The sequence below is a fragment of the Macaca fascicularis genome, chromosome 5 (genome assembly GCF_037993035.2).
Source record: "Macaca fascicularis isolate 582-1 chromosome 5, T2T-MFA8v1.1".
Lineage (NCBI taxonomy): Eukaryota > Metazoa > Chordata > Mammalia > Primates > Cercopithecidae > Macaca > Macaca fascicularis.
This window is the reverse complement of record NC_088379.1, coordinates 173499742-173520162: the sequence shown is the minus strand read 5'-3', so window position 1 is coordinate 173520162 and position 20421 is coordinate 173499742. Positions and strand designations below refer to the sequence as shown.

Genomic DNA, 20421 nt, shown 5'->3' with positions numbered 1-20421 from the left:
GTGCCCAGGAGGAATTCCATAACATCTACACATGCCAGACCCATGCGGGAAAGCCCAGTAGTGAAAGAAAGTAAAACTTCGCATCCTTTCTTCCTTCCCTTGTGCCACTAGCATGGACTTTATTTATTTAAACCAAGAGGCGTGTTGGGCCCTGGCACCCCCAAATCAACTGTATCTTGGTTACCAATACATCGGGCAACACACCCTTTTCTGGTGATGACCTTGGGAAGCTGCTTCTGCAAAACTCTTAAACTACATCCTAAATGTGGAGTGTCCACCCCTCTGTAAACATGTTCTGTTCTTAACATCAAAGGAAGACTTCATTGGTTATCAGATTGACATAGTTTTAGGCAGGGTTTTACATGACTTCTTTTCTAGCAGCCTAGCTAGGAGGGTAGTTTCCAAGTCGTTACCACTTGTTAACATTTGTTGCCTGTGCCCAACTGGAAATACTGTAACTGCTTATGAAAAGATATTTTATAAAGCTTGGATTCAACCAACTGAAGGGAAAAAAATCATTCCTTAAATGGAGATTACAAAAATGCTTTTCTTTTCTGCCTCACAAAAGTTTTATAGATTTGCTTTCACATTTGTCTTTACTAGGAATTGTTTGTTGTGAAAAGTATGAGGTAGGAGTCCAACTGGATACTTTTTCACCTCTGCTGAAGAATCAATTCTTTCTCCAGTGATTTGCAAGTTTCTGTAAGTATTCAGTATCTCTGTGGCCTCTACTCTGATTTCACATCAATTTCTCTAGCCTCATACCAGGACCATACTGCCCTAATTACTATCCCTTTAAAATGTCTTGTTATCTCATAGGACAAATCCCACTCCTTCCTAACACTACCTTATTTTCCTTCCTCAGGTGTATCCTAGCTATTCTTAGCCATTGTTTTTCCTCCATACAACTTTTCGAATTAGGTTGCTAAATTCTACGTCAAACAAACAATTAAAAACCAGGAACCTGTGCTTGCTTTGGCAGCACATATATACTAAAATTGGGATGATACAGAGAAGCTGAGCATGGCCTCTGCACAAGGATGACACGCAAATTCGTGAAGCGTTCCATATTTTTAAATGTGGCTCATATACACCATGGGATACTATGCAGACATAAAAAAGAATGAGTTCATGTCCTTTGCAGGGACATGGATGAAGCCGGAAACCATCATTCTTAGCAAACTAACACAGGAACAGTAAACCAAACACCGCATGTTCTTACTTATAAGTGGGAGTTGAACAATGAGAACACATGGACACAGGGAGGGGAACATGACACACCTGGGGCTTGTCGGGGGGTGGGGGACAAGGGGAGGGAGAGCATTAGGACAAACACCTAATGCATGCAGGGCTTAAAACCTAGATGACGGGTTGATAGGCGCAGCAAACCACCATGGCACATGTATACCTCTGTAACAGACCAGCATGTTCTGCATGTGTATCCCAGAATTTAAAGTAAAAACAAAACAAAACAAAACAAAAATACCCAGGAAGCTGTTGGAATTGTAGCCAGATTTACATTAAATACAGATTAATCAGGGAGTCATGACTTTATAGTCTGTCGGTCTGCAAGCATGGCACATGTCTCCATTTATTTGGGCCTTTTAAAATGTCTTTTAATAAAGTTTTATAATTTTCTCTAAAAAAAAGGAAGGAAAAAGGAAGAGAAGAAATGCTATATGGAACCATTTCTGACTTGAGAGGCTGACCAATGAAACGGATGCCATTCAGCCTGGCAATGCAAATTCTGGACTCAACAAATGGAAAATTAGTCAGTTTTTCTGAATTTCTATAAAACTTGCTAGATTTCCCAAGCAATTTCCTACACAGCAGTGTTTTTGTTTTTGTTTTTTTTAAAATCTTTTTTCTACCTGTCTTGGCTTTCCCACTAGATTTTAGGCTCTATCAGGTTCCTGCTCACATCTCTCAGAACCCATCACAAGATTATAGTCACATGGCAGTTGTTCAACAAATATCTATTTAATCCCAAAGGTAACCATGGTAATCAGCCTACTAATCTGTTCTTTTTAATTTTTAAAGATTGCTACATGAAGCCACATGTAAATGAAATTGAAGGACCAAAGCAAACACAGAGAATGAGACTTCCAGATGTCAGACCTTTGTAAAAACAGGAGGAAAGTAGGCAGTGGTGGCTCCATCAGGTCGGCAGAGATATGAAGTTGGACTGTGAACCTGCAAAAGCAGAGACACATGGATCAAATTCTAAATATATAAATCGCCTAAAAGATGGGCTGAAGAAACCTTTCATTATGGGGATCGCCCCACTTGAATGAAACGAGTGAATGAAAGTATTGCCATACATCATTTTACTTGTCTACTCTTACAGTACAGACGTTGTTCCACTTCCTCATCTCACATCTGTTACTCTTCTCTGTTCAAAAGGATATTCAAGGTAAAATTTCCCTGGGTCCTTGGGGATCCATGAGTTTTTAAATGCTATTACCAAATGGATTTCTGTGTGTGGGACTTCCACACGGGTCTTTTTAAAACTTCTTGTAGACATTATATTTTATTTTTAAATACAGTTTGGATTCAATGCATAAAAGCCATTGGCTGTCGGCAGTGGAGGGTTAAATTATCAAACATCTACCTATCCTTATTTAACTTGTACTCTTTTTTGATATAGGGATTATGGGAAAGGAGAGAAAAGAAATTTTTTTTATTGATGTGCAAAAAACAAAGGTGCTAAAATACCTATTGAATGACATTCATCTCTGGAGAAACATTATAAGGATTTCAGAGTAGTGAATGGAAAATATTTCTTTGTGAACTATCACTTATTTTTCAATAATCTGGATTTATTCACGTATGGAAGCTGTTGTTAGCTTCTTAACCCAAGATGATGGTGATCTGGTATCGTGTGTCTAAATATGCCACGGGACATCATGAAGAATTTTGGCAGAGCTGTAGAGATGCTAGGATGGTAATGGAGCTTATTCATTACCCCTGGAAGACTTTACTGGCCTGTGATTCAAGAGGTTTCACTTTTCACTGTCTTTTTATGTCCCAAGAATTTGTGAACACTCTTGTAGTATTAATTATAGTATTATATTTTAGTATAATTATATTATACTAAATTAATATAAATAAATATAATTATATTATAGTATAATTAATTATAGTATTAATATTTCCTCTATGCCAGGGACTGTTCCAAGTGTCATATGAAGATAAACTCACTCGATCTTCAGGACAAACTTGTGAGATACACAGTGTTATCATCTTCATTTTACAGATGAAAACACTAGGCTTGAAGGGTTACATTATTTGCTTAAGGTTCCTCTGTTAGGAAGTGGTAGAACTGGGATTCAAACCCAGGCAGTCTGGTTCCAGAGCACTACTTGACGTCACATTGCCTGCAGTAAGAAAGTGAAGGAGTTTCTCTGGGCACTTCATTCTCCCAACTATAAACATGGGGTAAACTACCTTCCATTCCATGTCTTCACAGAATTTAATCCATTTAAAAATACACTCTTTACATTACTATGGTATTTACATATCTAGATGTGTATGTATCTATTTCCTAGGCTTCTGTCTTACATGTAAATATATTCTGTCACATTCACCCCATTTCGGAATGGGGTGGGTGACATTTTTTTCCTGTCATGAAATGCCTAGCACAGTACTAAGCACTCAATAAATATTTATCAATATTTAAACATCAAATACCAATAAATGTCCATTGATTTAATCAAATATTTATATAAATTCCACTCTGGTTAAGGGGTTTAAAGGAAATATGTACTATATATGCTATCTCTGAGTAACTGATACTGGTTGATTCAAGTTTATGGACCCAAATGTCTTCTCTCTACTGTTTGTATTTTCCACGTATCGATAGAACATATTGGCCTCTATAGTGGCTGAAACACCCCTGAGCATTCAATAGGTTAAAAAGGCTGAAGGAGGACATGGTGATACTTGTAAGACATACTCATTACTTAGGAATGAGTTTACATTTCTAGACTGTGGGAGAAAACCTTTCTGTGAGTGCTGTCTTTGAACATACTCATTAAATCATGATTTAGAGACATCCAGATGTAATTTTTTTAACTTTTTTTTTAAAGTTCATATTGTTTGTGTTTGCAAAGTAAACTCATTACAATTACTTTCCAGTAGTTTATATTAGTGTTCTTTGAGGGCTATAGCAGTCTTACAATAAAATAAAAGCAAGATCAAAAAGCATGGTGAAGTCAAGGAATTTGAGTTGTTTTTTCTCATTTGTTTAGCTTTTAGGAGTGGGAAAGCTTTTTGTTGGTATGCAGACTTGTCTTTTAATTTGTAATGAGCTAATAAATTTGGCTAAATGAAAGAGCATATACATGTGAGGGAATAATCAAATAGTTACAGCTAAAACAGATACCATTTTATCAGGTTATTAGCTGTCAGAGAAAGAAGTTCCCAATGGAAATGCAAATGTTGACTAATTGGTGGTGTGGCTTTGGTTAAAGGTATTTTTAGTGAACTGAAAGGAGAAACCCTACCTACAATTTTCTTTGCTCTGAATTTTGTGTCCACTCAGAAAATATTTCAAGAGAGTATACTAGTTAGAATCAAAGTCATATTCTTAAAATCCACAAGTTTGCCGATGAGTTCGACCCCTTATGGGCTCTGGCTCAAGGCATACTTACCTGTTGCACAGGGACAGATAATGGTTGAATCACAGCTGTGGTCACCCCTGTCTTTGGAGATGATGATCCTATTGTCAAGGAAACAGAAGTTGTTTTCTTTTGAGCTCTGGAAAATAGGAAGGTGAGTGTTTAGTCAGATTTTTTGTTTTGTTTTGTTTTGCTTTTTTAGCAGAAATAATTCCTTGAAACATTTGAACAGAAAAGCTAGGTTTCTTTTTGCATACTCAACCCACTTCAACTGTAATTGCTTCCACAATGGGAATGCATAACCAACAGCTAGAATAGCTGCGGTCAGTATATGCATGTACCTTATAGAATGTACCTTATAGACATTTAGCAAAATCAATACATGAGTAAAAGAAAAGTAGCTTGATGTAACTGAGACACTGCTGAAGATGCTAACATATTAAACTTGAAAATCCTAAGAGAAAATACTTGGAAAAAAATCCAATCTTTATTAATAAGCAGAGATTTGAAATGTTTAGGGTTAGGGTCCTATATTTAACTCAAAGTTTTGGTTGTCCATTTTAAGTCTAGCAGCTGTTCTTTGTTCTGGTTTCTAATTTTGTTGCGGGTATCTTGGAATTTTTGTGTTCTCTTAGTGCATATAAGTTAGTGACGTATTCACAGAAGATTAAGAAGAGTTGGTTTCTAGGCCTAGCTTTGCCAAGTAGCTGGCGGTGAAATCTGAAGCAAGCCATGTAACTTCACTAAACTTGAGCTCCTTATAAAAAATCAGGGGTGGTCAAATAATCTTACAAGGTCCTTTTAGCATCACTGATTATTTGATGCTGAATGGATATAATTTTTATGTACATACTAGCAGATAAAAGAAATTTATTAGAACAGACTCAATATTTATGGAGTTTTCCATAATACAAATTTCTGGTAGATTTTATTTTTGCCAAATAATTAAGATAGTAACATTTTAATAATTGGTATGTCTTTGTAGGAATAACTAAGTTTTGTGAATTTCAGATACAAGATCTAAATAAAAATAGATTGTATCCAAAGGAAAACCTACTTCTGGCCTAATTAGATATTTTCCAACTTGCATAAATAAACTGGTCCTCACATTTTAGTAATGATTTAACTGATTTTCTCTTAACGTGACTTCTCTTTCCATACATTTAGACTAAGTTAGATGGCTGTCTTTGAAACTAACATTGCATACGGTAAAATTCTGGCATATCAATGACGAAATGCAAACTTCAAAGTTCAAATTTACAAGTTAAAAATTGTGTTGGGGCTGGACATGGTGGCTTGTGCCTATAATCCCTCCCAACAGTTCGGGAGACTGAGGCAGGAGGATCGCTTGAGTCCAAGAGTTCCAGATGAGCCTGGACAACATAGTGAGACCCCATCTCTACCAAAAAATAAAAAAAGATTAGTCAGGTATGGTGGTGTATGCCTATAATCCCAGTTACTTGGGAGGCTAAAGTGGGAGGACCACTTGAGCCTGGGAGGTCAAAGCTTCAGTGAGCCATGTCGCACCACTGTACTTCAACCTGGGTGACAGAGTGAGACCTTGTCTCAAAAAAAAAAAAAAAAAAAATTGTGTCCCAACCTCAGTATTTGGTCTCTGATTAACATCAGTTGATTTTTTTCTTCAAAGCACAGCAAGCATGGTTTCATACCCCAACCATTCTGTTGCCATTCTTTGTTTCCAGATAATAGACGGAATTGTAGGCACTTACTGTGGCATAGCTCCAGCTTTTGATTTGAAAGCTAAACTTTCACTGTCGGAATCTGTTGAACTGGCACCTGGGAAAGTATTAAAGATAATGGTAAAGTTAAGATATCAGTGTTATCTATAATAATTGCAAAGAATTATATTTCCCTTAAATAAAACAACATACAAAGTCTTTTTCACCGAAACACACAATAAAATAGAGTGATTCAGGCTCAGACCATTTTTTATTTGTACTGTTTCTTCAGAAACTCATTTTTAAAAAGTACTACTATAAATAGCTTTCTTCAAAGCAATATACTTTTAATGGCATATTTATTATTAGTTTCATTTTTATCACCGTGGTCATCACAACCGTACTTTTAAATGGCTATAAACTATGAAATAAAGATGTGTGTGTGTCTGTGTGAAGAACACCCATGCTTTTAAACTGTAACCTTCTCCAGAGATTGCAGGGTAAGGACTGATAATGTCTTTATTACTCATTAATCAGAGATGCTTTCTGGCTCCTGGGTAAAACTGAATATGACAGCGGTTCTGTTCTTGAATAAGAGGGCCTTTGATTTTGGATCATGCCTTCCCAAATTCATTTGCATTATTACTGTTCTTAAATAAAGGGTCAACTTACTAGATTTTTAGTCAAAAGGTAAACTGCAGTCAGATTTTGATGTTTGCATATTTCATGTCAAGAGATTTTAGGCAACAGACTTAAAAAATTGCAATGGTTCGAAGTATATTCTTAATGTTTCCAAGATACATATAACTTGGGTCATTTATATTCTTTTATATAATAATACATGCTTATAGGAAAATAACCATAGAGCACAGAATCGTGCAGCCTAATAGTAAAGATCAGTGGGTACCTTCCTAAATGCCATTCCCAAATACCACATTAAGTCTGATGTGTATTATTCCTGATAAGTCTTTTTTTTTTTTTTTTTGAGACAGAATCTTGCTCTGTCACCCAGGCTGGAGTGCAGTGGCACAATCTTGGCTCACTGCAACCTCTGCCTCCTGGGTTCAAGCGATTCTCCTGCCCTCTGAGTGGCTGGGATTACAGGTATGTGCCACCATGCCCTGCTAATTTTCGTATTTTTTTTTTTAGTAGGGATGGGGTTTCACCATGTTGGCCAGCCTGGTCTCGAACTCCTAACCTCAAGTGATCTGCCCACCTTGGCCTCCCAAAGTGCTGCGATTACAGGTGTGAGCCACCGCACATGACCCAGATAAGTTTAATACAGCATATCAACATATTTACATTTATGTACATATTAATACAAATGGATTCACATGACATGTTCACTTGGCATTTGGCCACTTTTGCCTATCAGTGGATTTAGAATACACACGTTCACTGTGTTCTCTTGTACAGCTGCCTGGTATTCCTTCCAGTGACTCTACTGTGATATGTTTGCCAGTCTTTTATTGACATTGAAAACAGCCATGTTTAGGTAACTCTGCTGGAATGTTTGCTGTCCCTGCCTACTTATTTCTGTGTCTACCATCCAGTGTAGGCTTTCTTCGCCTGGGGCCTGGACTACCATAAACCATTCTTGTCTTCCCATCTCCTTCTTCTCAAATTCATCGTTGCCCTCCCTGTGTCAGATAGATTTTCCTAGAGCACACCGTCCCTGTTAAAAATGAGATGACTAGAGTCTCTACTCAGTAACATAAAAAACCCAAAATTTGTCATTTAATGACCCTCATGATTTCCAACTTCATTTTCTACCTCTATTTGCCAGAACTTCTTGGACTTTCAAGTTATGTAACCCTAATTCAGAGAGCTGAGTCCACCTGCACACCTATGGTGTGCACTCCATAAGGGGGATATGCAGTGAAGACACACACACACATACCACCACACACCACACCCCCCCCACACACATCACATCCATACTCATCCTGTCACACACACACACACTCGACATCCATACTCACCCCACCACACACACACACACCCCACCACACACCACACCCCCCACACATCACATCCATACTCACCCCACTCCACACACACACACACATACACATACACATATCCCACCACACACCACACCCCCCCACACACCACATCCATACTCACCCCACTCCACACACACACACACATACACATATCCCACCACACACCACACCCCCCACACACCACATCCATACTCACTCCGCCACACACACACACACACACAAACCCCACCACACACCACACACACCCGACATCCATACTCACCCCACCACACACACACACCCTACCACACACCACACCCCCCCACACATCACATCCATACTCACCCCACTCCACACACACACACACACACACCCCACACACCACATTCACACTCACCCCGCCACACACACACACCCCACCACACACCACAACTCCCACACACCACATCCATTGTCACCCCACCACACACACACACCCCACCACACACCACACCCCCTCAAACACACACCACATTCATACCCCACCACACACACACACCCCACATACCACATCCATACTCACCCTACTACACACCCCCCACACACCACATCCATACTCACCCCACTACACACACATACACACACCTCCCACATACCACATCCATACTCACCTCACCACACACACACCCCACCACACACCACACACATCCATACTCACCCCACCACACACACACACCCCACATACCACATCCATACTCACCCCACCACACACCACACACACCCCCCACATACCACATCCATACTCACCTCACCAAACACACACCCCACCACACACCACACACATCCATACTCACCCCACCACACACACACACCCCACCACACACCACACACATCCATACTCACCCCACCACACACACACACCCCACCACACACATCCATACTCACCCCACCACACACACACACCCCACCACACACCACACACATCTGTACTCACCCCACCACACACACACCCCCCACATACCACATCCATACTCACCCCACCACACACCACACACACCCCCCACATACCACATCCATACTCACCTCACCACACACACACCCCACCACACACCACACACATCCATACTCACCCCACCACACACACACACCCCACCACACACCACACACATCCATACTCACCCCACCACACACACACACCCCACCACACACCACACACATCCATACTCACCCCACCACACACACACACCCCACCACACACATCCATACTCACCCCACCACACACACACACCCCACCACACACCACACCCCCCACACACATCCATACTCACCCCACCACACACACATACACCCCACCACACACCACACACATCCATACTCACCCCACCACACACACATACACCCCACCACACACCACACACATCCATACTCACCCCACCACACACACACACCCCACCACACACACCCCACACACACATCCATACTCACCCCACCACACACACACACCCCACCACACACCACACCCCCCACACACATCCATACTCACCCCACCACACACACACACCCCACCACACACATCCATACTCACCCCACCACACACACACACCCCACCACACACCACACCCCCCACACACATCCATACTCACCCCATCACACATACACACCCCACCACACACCACACACCCCCCACACACATCCATACTCACCCCACCACACACACATACACCCCACCACACACCACACACATCCATACTCACCCCACCACACACACACACCCCACCACACACCACACACCCCCCACACACATCCATACTCACCCCACCACACACACATACACCCCACCACATACACACTCCACACATCACACCCATGATCACCCTACCACACACCACACACACATACACCCCACACACATCCATACTCACCCCACCACACACACTCCACACAGCACACCCATACTCACCCCACCACACACCAAACACACACACACCCCACACACATCCATACTCACCCCACCACACACATACACACCACATACATCCATACTCACCCCACCACACACATCTATACTCACCCCACCCCACACACACACCCCCCCCACACACATCCATACTCACCCCACCCCACCACACACACACACCCCCCACCACACACTATACATCCCCCATACACATCCATACCCCACCACACACACATACACCCCACCACACACACACCCCACACACTACACCCATACTCACCCATCCACACACCACACACACACCCCCCACACACATCCATACTCACCCTACCACACATACACCACACACACATCCATACTCATCTCACCACACACACACACCGCCCACCATACACACACACCCCACCACACACACTGCAAACACGCCACATCCATACTAACCCCACGCACCCACACCACACACATGCACCACATAACCACACTCACCACATACCATACCTATGCTACACACACCCACACCACACACACACCATACCCACACCACACACATCACACCCACACACCACACACACCCTGCCACACACATGCACATACACACACCACACGCACACACCTCACCACACATACACACCACACCACACACACACGCCACAACCACACTCACACTACACACACCACACACGCACACCATACTCCCCCACACCATACCCACACCCACCACATACACCACACACACACACACACACACACACACCCCTGCCCTTGTGAGGACACAGAAGAGAAATAAGTACATGATACGTTGGTGAGTGAAGCAGGAAAATCATCAAGCAGGGGAGGGGCATGGGCCGTGATGGACTTCCTGGGGGGTTGCAATTTTAAGGATGGTGGCAAGGAAGGCTCCCCCAGGACCCAGAGAAGGTGGGGACTCTCTCTCCCTGCTTGTTTTCCATGCCTGTCCCTTAGTCATAGTTTTCACTCCCTAGGAAACTCCTATACGTCTTTTCCTGATACGCTATCTTCCGCGGTCCGCCCGGGCACTGTTCTGTGCTCTTTCTCTGAACTCCCAGCGTTCTTGTTTACAGCACTCATGTCACCTAGAATATCATACCTGCTAGAAAATGCTGAGTTCCCTGAGGATGGACGCTGGGTTAGGAAGGGAACTACCGATTTTTGAGTATGTCCTGTGTGCCTGGTGTCTGTGGGGCATTTTACCTCATTTAATCATCATCATAATGAACCTCACTAAGAAGCGAGTTATGTCCAATTTATAGATAAGGAAACCAAGGAACCAAGAGGTGAAGTAATTGGCAGAAGGTCACACAACTAGAAAGCAGTGGTGACAGGCACTCCTGTGGTTGAGCCTCGTGGTCTGTGACCTTCCCCCCACACCACGTGACCTTCATGAGGTGGGCACATGTGGGTTCCTCAGAGGGCCTAGCTTCGTGCCTTGCCCACACACACCTTCCAGGCTTCTGCTGGCATGAAGAGATAGAACTGGGAAGGGGTAACACTTGTCTGGGGACGAGGCGCAGATCGTGAAGGAGAGAAGAGCAGCAGGCTGGGGGCAGTAACGGGAGGCAAATCTGGAAACACAGGCAGGACCTGGACGCTGGGGCTGACCTGTTTGAACCTGGTCGTGTAGGCACCGCGAGTGGAGACTGGGAAAAGTCAGTGTTCAGGATTAACTGGCGGAGTAGGGACACAAAGGGAGCAAACAACAAACCATCAAAAACAAGTTACGGGCAAGAAGAAAGTTTTCTCTGTGGTGAGGAGGTGCGGGGAGCTGAGAGTCCCTGAGGAAAAGCCAGGGAAGGCGATCAGAAGGTCGGGGATAACCAGAGAGACCATTTTATTGGAATTATAAAAGCATTTAGGAGAAAGGGAGGGGTGGCAAAAATCATATGGAAGTTATCACAGACACTCTCAAGGTAGCCAAAAACTGTGGAGAGTGAACAGTTACTTTTCACCAGATTCAAAATGTTTCAACCATTTAAAAAAAAAAAAAATTCCTTCTGATGACCTGTCTTTAGAAAGCCATTCTTGCTACTTTTTTCCAGCTGATTTTCAAAGGAAGAAGGGGCCAAAAAGGCTGGTGCCCCCTGAAATAAGCACACATTTGCTAACTTTTGCACACCTGTCCAACCCTTGTGAAATCTGAAAGTCACTTTTTGTCTCAGGTGTCAGAGCAGTTCTTGCAAACGGAGGCAGATCAAATCTCCCTCTCTGCGCCAGCCAGTTCCCTGCCTTCCCCTCAGGGCGGTTCTCCCTCCTCTCCCAATCTGTGCCCACTTCAGTCATCTGCTTTGCACCTGCTGGTCAGGGGAAAACAAACAAACAAACAAAAAATCTTCCTCCGTCTTTATTAACCGTCACTTTCAGTTTTGGATGTAGGCTCCAATCTGAAAGAGTTACATGTTCTAGTCCTTGTAGTTACTATCATCTGTTCACCTAACATTGACCTGCCTAAACCTTAGCTTTTCCTATTCTGCCTCCCACACGGAGTGAAGGAATCACACGCCGACGATCATGCTCTGGGCTTTGGCCAGTGGAAGTGTCACAAAAATGAGTCTCCTGTCTTGAATTTAAAAGGTGCTCCCTTTTCATTTTAAAAACTTAGCTGACCGGGTGCGGTGGCTCACGCCTGTAATCCCAGCACTTTGGGAGGCTGAGGCGGGCAGATCACAAGGTCAGGAGATTGAGACCATCCTGGCTAACATGGTGAAACCCCATCTCTACTAAAAATACAAAAAAAATTAGCCAGGTGTGGTGGCGGGCGCCTGTAGTCCCAGCTACTCGGGAGGCTGAGACAGGAGAATGACGTGAACCCAGGAGGAGGAGGTTGCAGTGAGCGGAGATCCAGCCATTGCCCTCCAGCCTGGGCGACATAGGGAGACTCTGTCTCAAAAACAAACAAACAAACAAAAGCTACCCAATGTAATACTTTCTGGTGGGAAAAGACCCAGGAAATACATGGAAGCAAAAATGAGAGGAAAAAAATCATTTGGAATACCACCACCTAGAAACTATTGGAATACGTTCTTCCAAAGTTTATCTCTGTGGACACAGACAATGCTATGTATACTGTTCCATTATTGCTTTTTCTCCCACTTAGTTCTTGTAAAATGCCTTTACATGTCAGTAAATAGGCACTTCATGATTGTCTAATGGTTGCTTCAAATTCATGTATATGGATTTACCATAATTTTATCATTCCAATGTTATTGGATATATCATTTCCATGTTTTTACACCTCCCCAGAGATACGTATAAAATTACAATATATCAAAATGTCCATTTCCTCATACTTATGAAAACGCTATGTTGTAATTATTTTTATTTTTTGTCTATCTGATATCTTCCTTGAAAAAATATATTTCTGAGTAGAAATAAACTAGATGTGAATCAACACATAGCTTCAACTTCAAGAAGGATGTCTTCACAGAGGTGGATATCAACCATTAAAAAATACATATTATATATATAATTAATATATATAAGTAAAATATATAAAATATAAAAATAAAATAAACATAATATGTTTATATATTGTATAGATATGTTTTAAATCTCTAACTGACTTTACTGAACTGAGTCATGGAGTTTATCCTTTTATGCATATTTTGCCTTTCAAGATTTGAGGAATAAATACATCCTTTCTCTCATTTCTATTATTTGCTTCTTTTCCTCTCTTTTAAATCAGTTGCTATAATTACCAACACAGCAAGAATCATTCACAGATCAGAATAACTGAAGCAATGTCAGTGACACATAACTTTATAAATGATGAACGACTACAAAGGAATTAAAATGCTTTTAAAGAACATTTAATGACATGTAAAGGTGTCTGTGACAGAGTAGTTTAAATTGAAAAAAAAATAACAGAGTTCAAAAGAGTAGATACAGCAAAATTTAAGTACTCATATGTAGGAAAAAAATTGGAAAGATAAAAATATTAAGAGTGACTTTCATAAGGCAGTGGGATTAGATATGCTTTTTTATTTTTTTGAGACAGTGTCTCACTTCATCACCCAGGCTAGAGTGCAGTGGTGCCATCCCAGCTACTTCTCCCTTGACCTGCTGGGCTCAAGTGACCCTCCCACCTCAGCCTTCCAAGTAGCTGGGACTACAGGTGTGCACCATCATGCCTGGCAAATTTTTTTTTTTTTAAATTTTGTAGAGATGGGGGTCTCACTACATTGCTCTGGCTGGTCTTGAACTCCTGGACTAAATGATTTTTCTGCCTCAGCCTCCCAAAGTGCTGGGATTATAGGCATGAGCCACCATGCCTGGCCTAGACATGACTTTTATATCTTCTTTTTATCCATACATTTTAGCTTTTTAAAAATAAAAATACGGTATTTATAAATAATAATGGCCTACGCTGTGTGCTAGGTACCACCCCAGTGGATTAACTCATTCAACCTTTACAACAATCTAATTTTCTCCAGATGAAGAAACCAAAGCATAGAGCCATCATAAAATATCATGAAAAGTTATTTTCAAATAGATAACATGAAGAATGGCCAAAGCTGTGCTTAAACTGGTTTAGCTTTTCTCCAAAAGTTTTCAAAACCCAGTGAATGGAATCTATGCCTAGAGAGGCATGGCAGTGGTCCTGGCACCAAAGGCTTTACCCTATGTGGTTACCAGGAACAATTCCACATTTCACATCACAACACACTTCACAATGTCACTTCAAAGGGGTACACATTTTATCTGATTATTTGTAGCACTGAGAACCTGTGTCAAACAGGACCTGCCAATCTGTGTCACGCTGGTTCCCTTCCCCACCTTTTTAATGCTGCCCTGCCCTCCTCTCCTCCTGACCCCAATCCTCTTTATCCACAAGGTCCAGCTTAATCCAGCTTCCTTCATCCCACATTTCAGGGCCACCATCCTGCCCTCTTTGGAGCTCATAAAGCTATTCATTTTACAGTCTGTATAATTCATTTTACAATCACAGGGGGAGGCAGTGGTGGAAAATTGAGATGTCTGTATTTATTTTACATGTTTACATGGATCTTTCCTATTTATATAGGAAATGCTTGAGAAGCTCCCTCTGCCAGCTAGTTCTTGAGGGCACCCTCTCACCATCTAGTACAGATTCCATTTCCTTTCCCCATCTTATTCTCCTCCCTCCTGCATAATCTATTTTTCCCTCTTGCACTATTTTCTTCAGCCTATAAACATATTCTAGTATCTCCTGCCTGAAAACACACACACTGTAAAAACCATCTTTTTTGACCCTATGCTCCATTCCAGATACCAGCCCCTATCTCTGTTGGTGGTTAAGCAAAACTTCTCCAACAAATATCTGTTATTGGCTGCTTCTCTTTCCATATTTCACAAACTTTTCTCAGCCAGTTCCATTTGATATTTGACCCTGTTCAGATTCCTCAAGCTCCTCTTGCTAAAATCGCTGACAACATCCACTGTTGCTGACCCCAGTGGTTTCCTCCTGGCCCACATCTGATTGGAGCTCTCCGAAGCAGCAGACACGGCTTGCAGCCCCCTCTTCTGGAAACTCTCTTGCCTTCCCTTACACCATTTGCCTGGTTTCTCTCGCACCCTAGGAGCTTTTCCTTCTTATCTTGTTTGCTGGCAACTCCTCTTTCAACAGGCAGAAGTATCCCAGGCTCACACTCAGATCCCTTCCTCGTCTCCATCCCCTCTTCCTCCCTAGCTGATCTGTCTGGAGGTGTGTCCAGTCCTACAGCTTTAGTTGCCATCTATATCCTGATGCTCCCCAAATACTGCATTCTCATCCTGTGCTCTAGACATCTATGGTTATATCTGCAACTACCGGCCTGATACATCCACGTGGCTAAGTAGAGATTTCAAACACAGCATGTTCAGACTGGACACACTGGCTCATGCCTGTAATTCCAGCACTCTGGGAGGCAGAGGTGGGCGGATCACTCGATGTCAGGAGTTTGAGACCAGCCTGGCCACTATGGCAAAACCCCATATTTCCTAAAAATACAAAAATTAGCCAGGCATGGTGGCTCGTGACTGTAGTCCCAGCTACTCGGGAGGCTGAGGCAAGAGAATCACTTGAACCCAGGAGGCGGAGATTGCAGTGAGCCGAGATCACAGCACTACGCTCCAGCCTGGGCAACAGAGCGAGACTCCATCTCCAAACACACACACACACACACACACACACACACACACACACACACACACACACACACAGCATGCTCAAAAGACAGCACTTAATTCCTTCTGTCTCTAATCCTGTTCCTCTCCCGTCTTCCTCATTTCAGAGATTGGCACCATTGTCCTCACAAACGGTACAGCTGAAACCACAGAGTCATCCCTGATTCCTTTCCTCCCCTCGCCTCCACGTGGAACCACCGCAGGGCTTTTGGACCTGCCTCTGAACCCAATTCGAATGTGACTTACTCCCCTCATCTCTGCCGCATCCTCCTGAGGCACCAGCAATAGGCTTCTACTGGTATCCCCAATTATAAACCACAGTGTCAGTTAGAAAATATGAATCAGTTTAAACCCTCCATGATTTTCAATTTGATTTAGCCTCGGCCCTGTGTCCCGCGTACCCCGGCTGCGGCCCAAGCCCCTGAGCTACCTCCTCCATCTGATGTTCCAGTCACCCCGGACTTCCTCCTGCCCCTTGGGCACATCTGGCTGTCCTCACCAGGGCCTCTGTATTTGTTCCCTTGGTCTGGAGCGCTCTTTCCCCAGCCTTCCCTATTGGCTCCTTCTCAGGCTCCTTTCTGAGACCACATGTCATCTCTTTGGAGTGGCCTTCCTGATCACCGCATCCCATCAGCCACCTTTATTTCTCTCACACCATGTGCCGCTGCCGGAATGCCTTATGAGTTTACTGGGTTACTCTGGCCGTCTTCCGGAGTGTTCGTGCAGTGAGGGCAGAGGCCTGCTTGTTCGCTGCTGTGTGTCTCAAGGGTGAACCACTGCCTCCCTTACAGTAGTCACTCACTATGTTCTTGAGAATGACTGAAAAGTGCTCAACTGTATGCCCTGAAAAATTCCATGCTCAGGTCCGAAATCCTGTTACCAGATGAAGGCGAGGAACTGTAGCTGCCCTAGTGATAATGAGTTTATTTGGATTTTATGCTGTAGGGTAGAGGGCAGATTCAGGAGTCAGACTGCCTAGGTTTGAATCCTTGACTCCCAGGTGTGTGTGTGTGCGCACGTGTGTATATGTGTGATCTTGGTCATTACTTAGCCTCTTAAAACTTCAGTGTCTTCAACTATAAAACAGGCTGATTTTTAGTTTTCACACATGAGTGAGAACATGCAGTGTTTAACTTTCTGTTAAAAAAAGTTAATCTTGGCTGGGTGTGGTGGCTCACGCCTGTAATCCCAGCACACTGGGAGGCTGAGGCAGGCGGATCATGAGGTCAGAAGATTGAGACCGTCCTGGCTACCACAGTGAAACCTCGTCTCTACTAAAAATACAAAAAATTAGCCGGGCGTGCTGGCGGGCGCCTGTAGTGCCAGCTACTTGGGAGGCTGAGGCAGGAGAATGGCGTGAATCCGGGAGGGAGAGCTTGCAGTGAACCGAGATTGCGCCACTACACTCCAGCCTGAGTGACAGAGCGAGACTCCATCTCAAAAAAAAAAAAAGTTAATCTCATAGAAGTAAAAAAGCAGAACAGGGGCTAATAGGGGCTAGAAAGGGGAAGGAGAAGGAGAGGATAGGAAGAGACTGTTAAAGGATACAAAATTACAGCTGAAAGTGTAAGAGGAATACGTTCTAATGTTCCATACTACTACAGGATGACTATAGTAAACAATAATACCTTATATGGTCTTAAATAGCTAGAAGGAGGATATTGAGTGTCTCAACACAAAGAAATGATAAATGTTGAGATGATGGATATGTTAATTACCCTGATCTGATCACTATACGTAATATATATCAAAGCAGAACTACATACCCCATGTACAATTATTATTTGTCAATTTAAAAAAACAAAAAAAATTAAATGGAGTGATTTTTGTAAGGATGAAATGAGGTAATCGCTGTAAAAATGAAGAACAGTACTTGGCTCCTAGGTGACACTAAATGAATGCTAGCCACTGTTCTTAAGCTGTAATCTCTTTTGTATCATTCTAAAACTTGATGCATGAGACAGTGGAATTTAGACAGCTTTTAATTAGTAGGTTGTTAAACTTTCAGAGAAGGCTTTGCTGAGATTTTAATTTCAACAAGAAACCTTTCTACCCTCTGATAGATAGGCTGCCAACGACAGCTGATGTAGTAATAACATGCTTCAGGAAGCAATTCAGTAGGAATATGGGTGAATCGAATTTAGTGCTAGAATAAGTAAAATATAAAAATTTCTTACTTTGAGTCATAAGTTGAGGCTAGGAATTTATCTGAGGTTCTCTCCCACTTCATATAACTGTTCTTAGGGATAAAAACACTAAAATCTTTTGTTTTTAAAAAATTATTCATATTTCACAAGGCCAAGGAGCCAGTTTTCTAAAGCACTTTATGTTAGGCTTAGCAGACTGAATCTTCACAACTCTTCATTCTTGCCATGTCCAGCTTCCTTAACCTCCCTTCAATTTATCTAAAGTCACCTACGATCTATCTACAGTCAGAGGTACCCAACGGCGTTGGATGTCTCGGTAAGTTCAGCAGTGTCACATGGAAAGCTGTGCACTGGAAGAAATCCACTATCTCTGTTGAAGTCCCGAACATGATACATACGTGGCATATAGAACTAGAGGGATCGGGAGGCTGAGGCAGGAGAATGGCGTAAACCCGGGAGGCGGAGCTTGCAGTGAGCTGAGATCCGGCCACTGCACTCCAGCCTGGGCGACAGAGCGAGACTCCGTCTCAAAAAAAAAAAAAGAACTAGAGGGATACTTTTCTTATATTTAGTACCTCATGCAGATGATTTGAAAGGACTGGCAGAAGAAGACTGGCAGTTCAGAGACTTTTATACAGAAGAACGACATTTAAAGTTAAATATCAGTGTGGTGAGAGTTTGAGTCTATCCCAGTTGGACTCTGCAGCTGGTTTCAAGAGGCAGTGAAATATCTCATTTTATAGTACATATATATATATATATATGATTTTATATATATCTTATATATCATGCATTTAACTTTTATAAGTTCTGAAAATGCTTTTGATTTCTCTTATACCACTTATTATAATATTACTTTATCATTTTACATTCCTTTTTTTGTTTGTTTGCTTGTTTTTGAGACTGAGCCTCACTTTATTGCCCAGGCTGGAGTACAGAGGCATGATCTCGGCTCACTGCAGCATCTGTCTCCCAGGTTTAAGTGATTCTCGTACCTCAGCCTCCTGGGTAGCTGGACTACAGGTGCCCGTCATCACGCCCGGCTAATTTTTGTATTTTTAGTAGAGACGGGGTTTTACCATGTTGGCCAGGCTGGTCTTGATCTCTTCCTTGGCCTCCCAAAGTGCTGGGATTATAGGCGTGAGCCACTGGGCCCGGCTTTTTTTTTTAAATGTGTTTATCTGCTGTTAGATTGAGAACTCCTTGATATCAGGGATTGTCTCTTAACCACATTTATACCTGCACTGTGTAGCACTTAGTAGGGCCTTAATAAATTTTGGTTAAATTAAGTTGACAGGCTTTTACTTAAATCTAATGTGATTTCATTTAATAGTTGTAGTATGAAAGCAGCAGAATCCAAAACTTACCATATTTCTAGCAATCTTGCAAGCAAATAAAGAATTTCATTTAAAAGTGCTCTGCCTGTTAGAGGACACATCTGATCATCATTAGCAGACAGGATTTTTATGGAAGTTTAAGTTCCCTTCACTGTATTCTAACATGCCTTAAGAAGTTTGCCACCCCTGAATAATACTGCCAATTCATTAGTGAAATTTTAAACATCTTTTTGTCATTCACTTTTCATTCATGCAGCACTTTGAAATACCTATCTGTATGACAGAGTGGTTAATATCGACCCTGGAGCAAGACTGTCTTGGTTCAAATTCTTGTGTGACTTTGAACAAGTTTCTTCTACCTCTCTGGGCCTCAGTTATAAAAAGGGAACGCTAATAATATCTCGTAGGCTACGGCAAAGTGTAAATGATTGTGTGTGTGTGTGTGTGCGCGCGCGCGCGTGCATTTTGTAAGTGTCATGTAAGTATCGGTTGTTACTACATATAGAATGTTTGTTTTTATTAACAGGACAAGGTCCCTTGAGGCACTTCAAGATGTTTG

At 42.4% G+C, this 20421-nt stretch overlaps 1 protein-coding gene and 1 non-coding gene across 15 annotated transcripts in view; one reads left to right on the top strand and one right to left on the bottom strand.

Annotated features, from left to right (window-relative positions):
• The window catches only part of PALLD (palladin, cytoskeletal associated protein), a 434802-nt gene that overhangs the window by 242740 nt on the left and 171641 nt on the right, over nucleotides 1–20421 (bottom strand). For all 14 annotated transcript variants that reach the window (XM_005556268.4, XM_005556266.4, XM_065545676.1 and 11 more), the window contains 3 exons: nucleotides 6350–6416; nucleotides 4653–4758; nucleotides 2119–2193 (listed from right to left, as the gene is read on the bottom strand). In XM_005556268.4, coding sequence (XP_005556325.3) covers nucleotides 2119–2193; nucleotides 4653–4758; nucleotides 6350–6416 — 248 coding nt within the window. The remainder of the gene's footprint in view (nucleotides 1–2118; nucleotides 2194–4652; nucleotides 4759–6349; nucleotides 6417–20421) is intronic.
• LOC123573704 (U6 spliceosomal RNA) lies at nucleotides 967–1075 on the top strand. The gene has a single exon (XR_006698446.1). It is a non-coding gene; the product is annotated as a U6 spliceosomal RNA (small nuclear RNA).